Below are 10,999 nucleotides of genomic sequence, written 5' to 3'. Positions count from 1 at the left end.
TCCGGACTGGAGGGAGACTCTGGCGGATCCGGACTGTAGGGAGACTCTGGCGGATCCGGACTGTGACCCGTCGTGGTAGGTTCCGGACTGTGACCCGTCGCGGTAGGTTCCGGACTGTGACCCGTCGTAGGAGGTTCCGGTCTGCGGCCCGTCGTAGGAGGTTCCGGTCTGTAGACTGTCGCCGGACGCTCTGGACTGGGTACTGTTGCCGGACGCTCTGGACTGGGTACTGTTGCCGGACGCTCTGGACTGGGTACTGTCGCCTGGACGCTCTGGACTGGGTACTGTTGCCGGACGCTCTGGACTGGGTACTGTCGCCTGGACGCTCTGGACTGGGTACTGTCGCCGGACGCTCTGAACTGGCGAGGTGCACTGTAGGCCTGGTGCGTGGTACCGGCACTGGTGGTACCGGGCTGAGGACACGCACCTCAGGGCGAGTGCGGGAAGGAGGAACAGGGCGTACAGGGCTCTAGAGACGCACAGGAAGCCTGGTGCGTGGTGTTGGCACTGGTACTGGGCTGGGGAGCAGGCACAGGACGTACTGAGCTGTGGAGGTGTACTGGAGGTCTGGAGTGTAGAGCTGACACAACCCATCCTGGCTGGATGTTTATACTTGCCCTGCAAATGCAGGGCGCTTGCACAGGACGCACAGGGCTGTGCAGACTCACACACAGTGCCAGAACAGTAACACGCTCCCCACGGTAAGGAGGAGTTGGCTTAGGTCTCCTACCCCTTAGCCCCCCCCCAAAAAAAAATAATAATATTGGGGCTGCCTCTCGGGCTTCCGTGCTAGCCGTGTACACTTATATCGTCGCCGTTCCTCCATTCTCCTGTATCCCTCCGCGCACTGTTCCATAGAATCCCAAGCGGGCTTTGGTACTCTCCCTCGATCGATCGACCACCTCTCCATCTCCTCCCAGGTTGTTACCCACTCATCCTTCTCTCGGGTCCATTCTTCCACAAAGTGCTGTTCCTCCCTTTCACGCTGCTTGGTCCTTGTTTGGTGGGTTATTCTGTCACGTTCGTTGAATGGAGGAGACCAAGGCGCAGCGTGATGTGAATACAGTATTCTATTTATTAACCGAGAAACACTAAACAAACTATACAAAAAAACAAAAACGAACGTGACGCTATATATAAACAAGTGCAGACACAGGCAACTAACCATAGACATACAAAACCCCTAGACAGGAACAAAAACACATACATCATCCATGTCACACCCTGACCTAACCAAAATAATAAAGAAAACAAAGAATACTAAGGTCAGGGCATGACACTCTCAATACATGTTGCTGTATTATATTGTGATTTGTTTTAAACCAAAGGTATATATGAACTAACAATCTGCCCCTGTACAATATTTGTCATTCAAGTATTTTGTCTAGTGTATTGTAATTTGTATGTTATTCCAAATCAAATCAAAATTCTTTGTATTTTATATAGAACTGTGATTGTGTTGGTCGTCATTTCAATATTCAGGTCAGATACAGCTCATCTTCCAAAAAACTGTCTTGGTGTGTTTGAACCATGAAAGTGTGTTGGTGATGTGGACTACAGCCCCATGGATGTTAATGGGGGCCTGTTCGGCCCGCCTTTTCCTGTAGTAGATGATCATCTTCTTTGTCTTGATCACGTTGAGGGAGAGGTTGTTGTCCTGGCACCACATAACGCCAGGTCGCAATTGTAAATGAGAACTTGTTCTCAACTTGCCTACCTGGTTAAATAAAGGTTAAATAAAAATAAATAAAAACACGGCCAGGCCTCTGACCTCCTCCCTATAAGCTGTCTCGTCGTTGTCAGTAATCAGGCCTACCACAGTTGTGTCATCGGCAAACTTAATGATGGTGTTGGAGTCGTGCCTGGCCATGCAGTCATGAGTGAACAGGAAGTACAGGAGGGGCCTGAGCACACACCCCTGAGGGGCCCCAGTGTTGATGATCAGAGTGGTGGATGTGTTGTTACCTACCCTTACCACATGGGTGGCGGCCCGTCAGAAAGTCCATGATCCAGTTGCAGGGGGAGGTGTTTAGTCCCAGGGTCCTTAGCTTTGTGATGAGCTTTGAGGGCACTATGGTGTTGAACGCTGAACTGTTGTCAATTAATAGCATTCTCACATAGGTGTTCCTTTTGTCCAGGTGTGACAGGGCAGTGTGGAGTAGTGCAATAGAGATTGCATCATCAGTGGATCTGTTGGTGCGGTATGCAAATTGGAGTGGGTCTAGGGTTTCTGGGATAATGGTGTTGATGTGAGCCATGACCAGTCTTTCAAAGCACTTCATGGCTACAGACGTGAGTGCTACCGGTCGGTAATCATTTAGGCAGGTTACCTTAGTGTCCTTGGGCACAGGGACTATGGTGGTCTGCTTGAAACATGTTGGTATTACCTCTCCGACAGGGAGAGGTTAAAAATGTCAGTGAAGACACTTGCCAGTTGGTCAGTGCATGCTCGGAGCACACGTCCTGGTAATCCGTCTGGTCCTGCGGCCTTGTGAATGTTGACTAGTTTCAAGGTCTTACTCACATTGGCTACGAAGAGTGTGATCACACAGTCATCTGGAACAGCTGATGCTATCATGCATGTTTCAGTGTTTCTTGCCTCAAAGCGTGCATAGAAGTAATTTATCTTGACTGGTAGGCTTGTGTCACTGGACAGCTCGTGGCTGTGCTTCCCTTTGTAGTCTGTAATAGTTAGCAAACCCTGCCACATCCAACGAGTGTCGGAGCCGGTGTAGTACGATTCAATCTTAGTCCTGTATTGACACTTTGCCTGTTTGATGGCTTGTCTGAGGGCATAGCAGGATTTCCATTAAGCTCCGCTCCTTGAAAGTGGCAGCTCTACTGTTGAGCTCAATGTGGATGTTGCCTGTAATCCATTGTTTCTTGTAGGGGTATGTACGTACAGTCACTGTGGGCACAACGTCGTCGATACACTTATTGATGAAGCCAGTGACTAATGTATTGTACTCCTCAATGCCATCAGAAGAATCCTGGAACATATTCCAGTCTGTGCTAACAAAACAGTCCTGTAGTTTAGCATCTGATTCATCTGAACACTTTTTTATTGACCGAGTCACTGGTGATTGCTGTTTTAGTTTTTGCTTGTAAGCAGGAATCAGGAGGATAGAATTATGGTCAGATTTACCAAATGTAGAGCGAGGGAGTGTAACGGCAGATTTCCTCCTCTTCGTCTGAAGAGGAGTAAGGATCGGACCAAGATGCAGCGTGGTAAGTGTTCATGACGATTTTAATAACAAAAGCACTGAACACTATGAAATACAAAAACAATAAATGAATATGTGAAATAACAAAACAGAAACAGTACCGTGTAGTGAAAAACACAGACACGGAAACAAACACCCACAAACCAACAGTGAAACCCAGGCTACCTAAGTATGATTCTCAATCAGAGACAACTAACTACACCTGCCTCTGATTGAGAACCATACTAGGCTGTACACAGAAATAGAAAAACATAGAAATACAAAACATAGACTGCCCACCCAAACTCACGCCCTGACCATACTCAATAAAGACAAAACAAAGGAAAATACAGGTCAGAATGTGACAGGGAGAGCTTTGTATGTGTCTCTGTGTGTGGAGTAAAGGTGGTCTAGAGTTTTTTTCCCCTCTGGTTGCACATTTAACATGCTGGTAGAAATTAGGTCAAATGGATTTAAGTTTCCCGGCATTAAAGTCCCCGGCCACTAGGAGCGCCGCCTCTGGATGTGCATTTTTCCTGTTTGCTTATGGCCGTATACAGCTTATTGAGTGCAGTCTAAGTGCCAGCATCGGTTTGTGGTGGTAAATAGACAGCTCCGAAGAATATAGATGAAAACTCTTTCGGTTGATTGTGTGGTCTACAGCTTATCATGAGATACTCAGGCGAGAAAAACCTTGAGACTTCCTTAGATATCGTGCACCAGCTATTGTTTACAAATATACATAGACCGCTACCCCTTGTTTTACCAGAGGCTGCTGTTCGATCCTGCCGATACAATGTATAACCCACCAGCTGTATGTTATTCATGTCGTCATTCAGCCATGACTCGGTGAAACATAAGATATTACAGTTTTCAATGTTCCGTTGGTAGGATATATGTGCTTGTAGTTTGTCTATTTCATTATCCAATGACTGTACGCTGGCTAATAGTACCGATGGTAAAGGCAGATTAGCCACTCGTTGCCGGATCCTTACAAGGCACCACGACCTCCTTCCGCAATATCTCCGAATGGCGGGAATGAGGGCCTTGTTGGTTGTCTGGAGTAAATCCCCCTCGTCCGACTCATTAAAGAAAAATTATTTGTCCAGTTCAAGGTGAGTAATTGCTGTTCTTATGTCCAGAAGCTCTTTTCGTTCATAAGAGACGGTATCAGCAACATTATGTACGCAATAAGTTACAAACAATGGGAAAAAACAAACAAAATAGCACGGTTGGTTAGGAGCCCATAAAACGGCAGCTATTCCCTCCGGCACCATGTCTAGCGGTTAGAGCGTTAGGCCAGTGACTGAAAGGTTGCTAATTCGACTCCCGAAACTGACAAGGTTAGTCTGTTGATGTGCCCTTGAGGAAGGCACGTAACCCAAATTGTACTAGTGACTTTTATAATGTTTACATATCTTGCATTACTCATCTCATATATATATACCGTATTCTATACTATTCTACTGTATCTAAGTCTATGTTGCTCTGAAATTACTTGTCCATATATGTATATATTCTTAATTCCATTCATTTACTAGATGTGTGTATTGGGTATATGTTGTGAATTTTTTTTATATTACTTGTTAGATATTACTGCACTGCACTGTCGAAGCTCGAAACACAAGCATTTCGCTACACCCGCAACAACGTTTTCTAAACACTTGAATGTGACCAATAACATTTGATTTGGATATAGTGGTATAGACAGGTCGTGACCGGCCTCACACTCCAGTACGGTAAGTACCGTAAGTGTACGACTCGGCACTAAAAACTCAAAAGAAGAAGTACGTCATCAGTCTGCGACACTGCCTCTCTCGACAGAGTAGGACTCAACTCACATGTCAATCATTGGTGTGCCATTTTTATGTAACTTCTGTATCTTTACGAACTGTTTTGTACACTTTAAAGTTGTACATTACATTGCATTTCGTGTGCATTACTAGAAAACTGGTACGTTGTCAATAATGAGTTCTCAGATCACTTGTGTTGGATGGGTAAAGCGAGGCGTTTCGAAGGAAACACCAGATAAGGTAAGAATCTAAATTGTCAACAAGACAGAAAATACATCTGTGGTGTTTTCATTAGTCGTATTACGTTGCAAAACCCAAACCGTTTATCATTTATACTAGGAACCTAACTGAAGCAAACGAGACGGGGAGGGACCTACCATAATTTGACAAATATAAACTCGTTTTCGTTGCAAAACGTTTTAAGTTTGGAATAAACGGTTTCAGTTGCAAAATGTTTTCAAAACGTTTTGCAACAGATAAACATTTTGCAACGGAATCCAATTAATGAATACACCCCAGCTAGCAAGCTCGCTAATACGTTCGTTTGGAATTACAGCATTTATAGTTAATAAACAGCCTAATTCATTCAAATAAAATTAATGGCACCAGCTAGGTAATGTCTGTTTTAACCTGCTACCACATTTTGTTACAGGTGGAGTTGAGCAAAGAGGAATTGCAACGCATTATAGCAGAGGCAAAAGAACAATTGGGGTTGGTGGAGTTTTTGGATGACTTACTTGACATATAACTTGTTTTGTTTGTTTGGGAGGGCTTTAGAAAAGAACACTGACCTGAGTGAGAGTATGAGACCGAAACTGCTATTTAAACCCAGTCAATATAGGAAATGAATTGAAATGTGTAGCTAAATGGTTGAAATACTCATTATTTCTGGACCAGCGACGTGACTAAGAAATAATTTTCTCAATGGGGGGTGGGGGTTTCATCAAATAAGTTCAAAATGGAATTGACCCCAACATTATACATTTTCAGGATTAGCAATTCAGGTATTTGTTTGCTCAGTGAACGCGTAGGTGAAGAGGAGGATGATGAAGGCATGGCCAGCGGGCAGGAACAGAGTGACGAGGCAGAAGCTGTTCAGGGACAGGAGCCAGAGCAAGATGAAAATGAAGCAGGAAGGGAGGAAGCTGATGAACTAGCAGAGTATGGTTTGGATAGATATGACGAGGAAGACTCTGGTAAATATCGTTTCTGCGTCTGCTCTCAGATTATGTCTGACCCTCCCCCCCCCAAAAGAACTCACTTACTGTTCATCTCTTTTTTCTGGCACAGTGACTGCCAACCTTGGTGACAGCCTTGCCGGCCTCACAGTGTTCAGCACCAATGAGGAGGATCCTTACATTACCATCAAAGACACAGTGAGTCCAGGGCTGTGTGCCAGTTCAGAGTGATGAAACATCTCACCAGTCTGGTTTGGTACCAACTAGTAGTACATGCCATACATATCACACAAAAGATATTTTGTCACACACCGGATAGGTGCAGTGAAATGTGTTGTTTTACAGGGTCCGCCATAGTAGTACGGCGCCCCTGAAGCAAATTGGGGTCAAGTGCCTTGCTTAAGGGCCATCGATAGATTTTTCACCATGTCTGCTCGGGTATTCGATCCAGCGACCTTTCGGTTACTGGCCCAACCTTCTAACTACTAGGCTACCTGCCACCTAAAAAATCCATATTGTGAAAAATGACCTAATTGTTGCGATACCGATAAATAGTAACAATAAGTTTATAATGTGCACTACAGTATTTTATTTATTTATTATCCTTTAAACAACTATTACTAGTTTGATGGTTGTAGCCATCAATTGTCCCATTAAACCAACTTATTTAATTTCAAACTTCACATTTCTCTAGTTTAGGCTACTTCTCATGATGAACGATATTAGCAAAATGCTTGCGATAAATGGTCGTACTGATCATTTTCGGTTTATCGTCCCAGCTCTTAATTTCTGGTAATTCTGTATCATTCAGACATAGTTGTTGGTATCTTTTCTTTGTCTCTCCAGGACCAGTATGAGCGAGAGGACTTTCAAATCAAGCCCAATGATAACCTCGTAATTTCAGGCAGAGCAGAGAAGGACTGCTGCAACCTGGAGATTCACGGTGAGTTGCAGAGACTGCAATTTGACTCTCAGCTGAGACTTACTATTTGATGCTGTGAAGCGGGAGTTTGTGTATCAGTGTAGACATAGTGACTGTACAAAAAATGTTCTTTCCATGACATAGATTGACCAACATGTGATCCATAGCTTTCAACTGATGTCAAATCCACTTCAGTCAGTGTATATGAAGGGGAGGAGACAGGTTAAAGAAGGATTTTCAAGCCTTGAGACATGGATTGTGAATGTGTGCCAATCAGATGAATGGGGAAGACAAAATATTTAAATGCTTTTGTACAGGGTATGGTAGCAGGCACAATGGTTTGTGTCAAGACCTGCAACACTGCTTGGTTTGCAACTCAATATTAGGAAGGTTTTCCTAATGTTTGGTATACTCTGTGTACATGCCAGTGTAAAAACAAAGGTTGTTTTTAATAAATATTTATTTGCCTCTGCACAGTATACAACTCCGAGGAGGAATCCCTCTATATTCACCATGACATACTCCTGCCAGCCTATCCACTGTGTGTGGAGTGGCTTAACTTTGACCCTAGTCCAGAAGGCACAGGTGAGTGTTTTCACTTTTTATAGTGTTGAATGGATTCTCAGATTTGAGTTAAACTCAAACAGCAGTTTATCTCAACCCGACTCTGTGAAGTGGACATTCAATTCAGTGTTTTCTTAGTGTATAACATGTATTTTTTTGACTTCACATTAATCCCATCTGTTTGTACAGGCAATTATGCGGCTGTAGGCAACATGACACCGCAGATTGACGTGTGGGACCTGGATGTGGTGGACTGCCTAGAGCCTGCCTTCACTCTGGGGAGCAAGAAGGCCTCCAAGAAGAAAAAGAAAAGCAAAAAGGTAATTTTCCCACAAGGACTTGGATGTGGTAGTTTCTACTGTTATGTTTATGGTGTTGGTGTCTCCTCACTATGGCCCGAATCCTAACATGCAATTGGAATTTTTAGGCTGCAGCAGAGCCAGTGGAAGGTCATACAGACGCTGTACTCGACTTATCCTGGAACAAACTGGTCCGGTGAGTCATATTGGAGTGGTACCCGTTACCCCTCACCCCTAGCCCCAGACCTTTCCACTCATGTCAGTGTAACCACACAATCACAATGTCACTTGCGTTGTCACAAACCTACCCTCCACCTTTACTCTGAGGTTCTGTGTGTTGCTTCTCTTTTCCACAGCAACGTCTTGGCCAGTGGGTCAGCCGACAAAACAGTGATCCTGTGGGATCTGGCACAGGGAAAACCGGCCACAACACTGTGCAGACACACTGACAAGGTATGTGTGTCCAGTCATCACAGCCTGTTTAACTTCCCATAATGGGCCTACTCTAAATAAATAATAAAAATAAAATGTGAAATTGATTTTGGATGTAGCCTCGCCTGCTTACTTGTAATGTTGATCTCAAACATTAAAGTCATGTCCCTTTTAGGTCCAGACGTTGATGTTCCACCCCTTTGAAGCTCAGACCCTGATATCAGGATCATACGATAAGTATGTCCAATCTTAATCTATTACAACCTCTAAAATTGTAAAAAAAAAAAAATTAAAAAAAGTATCCTGTATATAGGAGGTTGGAATTGTGACTGTACAAAACTAACAAGTCTTAACCTGTGTCTTCTTCCTCTGGCTAGGTCGGCAATCCTGTATGACTGCCGCAGCCCGGACAGCAGCCATCGCACTTGGAGGTTTAGCGGGCAGGTGGAAAGGGTCGCCTGGAACCACTTCTCTCCCTGCAACTTCCTGGTAAGCTGCCCTCTCGCCACCTCTCACATAGCATTGCATATTGGCTAACTTTCACATGGAAAATGCTTGGTGCACTTTCCTGTTTCCACTCTCACTGATGGTTGGCTGTGTTTTAGGCGAGCACAGAGGACGGCTTTGTTTACTGTCTGGACGCACGCTCGGACAAGCCAGTGTTTACACTAAGGGCACATGACGGAGAGGTGTCAGGTGGGTGTGGAGACTGGCCAATTTCTGCCCCCAGTTCCTCTAGCCCCTACCCCTTCATATTCAGACTTTAAAATACTGGATGAGTACTGGTACACAAACATGGCATTCAAAGTCAGGGAAACAGAGTTGAAATCGGTTGTCTCTGACCCTATAGGCTTGGACCTTAGCAGCCAGATCCGGGGATGCTTGGTCACCTCGTCAGCAGACAAACACGTCAAGATTTGGGACATCTTGGGGAACAAGCCCAATCTGGTTCACACCCGGGACATGAAAATGGTAAAGATGGTTTCTCTGTCGCTGTAATCATTGCCATGTCATTGCATTAAGATCCGCCACGTTTCGGTCTAACAGCGAATGTTTGAATGTGTGCTGTATATGTGGCTGTTCCGGTGAAATGCTCCCTTTCTGTTGATAGGGGGTGCTGTTCTGTGCAGCGTGCTGTCCTGACATGCCCTTTGTATATGCATTTGGAGGACAGAGGGATGGCCTGCGGGTTTGGGACATAAGTGATGTGGCAGCAGGTACAGTTTCAATGTTATTACCTTCTGCTCTAGGCCTGACAAGGAGCTGAGTCTATCATGTATTTTATTTTTGTTCAAGAAAAAAATATATATATTTAGAATATGGCAACTAGCCTTTACACTTTTTTAATCAATCAACCAAATGTATTTTATAAAGCCCTTTTTACATTAGCAGATGTCACAAATAAACCCAGCCTAAAACCCCAAACAGCAAGCAGTGCAGATGTAGAAGCACAGTGGCTATGAAAAAACTACCTGTTCAATAGAGGGATAGTATCTCTCTCCCTCTGTATTGAACATCTATTTATTATGGGCTTTGACTGTTATGTTTATATAGCTATCATCTCTCCTGCTTGGTAGTAGAGTCATGGGTTTGTATATCTGTGTGTCTGCTTGGCCACTGAGGTGTTAGATTAGTAGCTGATGATTATCAACATGGTGTGTTTTGTGTGTACGTGACCGAGTATGTTCACTGACTTCGCGTGCCATCCATGTATGTGCTGTCTCCAGTCGCTGAGGTGTTTGGCAATCGGGAGCGGTTGGTGGCAACCACAGCGCCTGAGGCATCCAGCAGCACTTCTTCCACAGCAGATATGGAGCTTTCCTAGTGAACCACTCTGGACCAACTTCCAATCAACATAGAGCGACACCTTGGACTCACACAGAGAGATCCACATAGCCAAAGACTTTCTGTCAACCTGAGGCCAAGAAGGCACTTCAAGAACATTGCCAGATCTGTGGATAGACTTTCTCTCTTCAAACTTTTCTTCTAAAACATCTCCTAATAATTAAGCACCACATAAATATTTGTTTTTGTGAGCTAAAATGTCGTTGCAACAAGGAAGGTGAATATTTATCTGAATGTATGTCTAAATATTTCAATAGATATTTGTTTTTGACTAACAATCAATGGAATAACTATTGAAATGTGATTTTGAAGGCACAGGTATCTGGTTTAATGTCATCAATGATTATTTGTGTAGGAATTTGCTGATCTTGGCCTGAAATCCTGAGATGATTTTTTTTTTCTCCCTCAGAATAAACTATGTATTGTGTCATTGACATTCCTGCATTGGTTCAAAGAGAAATGTGTGAAATCTGAAATACCTACTCAAACATTTACTGAAAGGCCCATCAGGGAAAAATTGTAAAGAAATAAGGATTTTACCAACTTGTGAAACATTTACAGTACCAGTCAAAAGTCAAAAGTTTGGACACACCTACTCATTCCACCTACTCATTCATTTTCTTTGTTTTTACTATTTTCTACATTGTAGAATAATTGTGAAGACATCAAAATTATGAAATGGCACATATGGAATCATGTGATAACCAAAAAAAGAGTTTAACAAATCAAAATCTATTTTGTATTTGAGATTCTTCAAAATAGC

At 43.7% G+C, this 10,999-nt stretch overlaps 1 protein-coding gene across 2 annotated transcripts; it reads left to right on the top strand.

Annotated features, from left to right (window-relative positions):
• Positions 1-4,999: 4,999 nt before the first annotated feature.
• LOC115107132 (periodic tryptophan protein 1 homolog) lies at positions 5,000-10,670 on the top strand. 2 transcript variants are annotated; one of them, XM_029630551.2, is made up of 15 exons: positions 5,000-5,236; positions 5,649-5,707; positions 6,017-6,192; positions 6,287-6,372; positions 7,021-7,117; positions 7,574-7,681; positions 7,850-7,980; positions 8,088-8,155; positions 8,316-8,412; positions 8,567-8,628; positions 8,769-8,880; positions 8,997-9,087; positions 9,242-9,363; positions 9,503-9,608; positions 10,119-10,670. In XM_029630551.2, the coding sequence occupies exons 1-15, from the start codon at positions 5,171-5,173 to the stop codon at positions 10,214-10,216; spliced, it is 1,479 nt and encodes a 492-aa protein (XP_029486411.1). In that variant the 5' UTR covers positions 5,000-5,170; the 3' UTR covers positions 10,217-10,670. The 2 variants fall into 2 exon arrangements, with proteins under 2 accessions (XP_029486411.1, XP_029486410.1); XM_029630550.2 differs by having other exon boundaries at positions 5,987-6,192.
• Positions 10,671-10,999: the final 329 nt, after the last annotated feature.

The sequence above is a fragment of the Oncorhynchus nerka genome, linkage group LG23 (assembly GCF_034236695.1).
Source record: "Oncorhynchus nerka isolate Pitt River linkage group LG23, Oner_Uvic_2.0, whole genome shotgun sequence".
NCBI classification, from domain to species: Eukaryota; Metazoa; Chordata; class Actinopteri; order Salmoniformes; family Salmonidae; genus Oncorhynchus; species Oncorhynchus nerka.
The sequence above is the reverse complement of the archived record's forward strand: the minus strand, read 5'-3'. Positions and strand labels throughout refer to the sequence as shown.

Bases quoted from the DNA above. Each gene is read 5' to 3' on its own strand.
- LOC115107132 (XM_029630550.2), top strand. From the start codon at position 5,171: ATGAGTTCTCAGATCACTTGTGTTGGATGGGTAAAGCGAGGCGTTTCG. The intron at 5,237-5,648 runs GTAAGAATCTAA...ATTTTGTTACAG, and splicing joins CGAAGGAAACACCAGATAAG to GTGGAGTTGAGCAAAGAGGA. The intron at 6,193-6,286 runs GTAAATATCGTT...TTTCTGGCACAG, and splicing joins ATATGACGAGGAAGACTCTG to TGACTGCCAACCTTGGTGAC.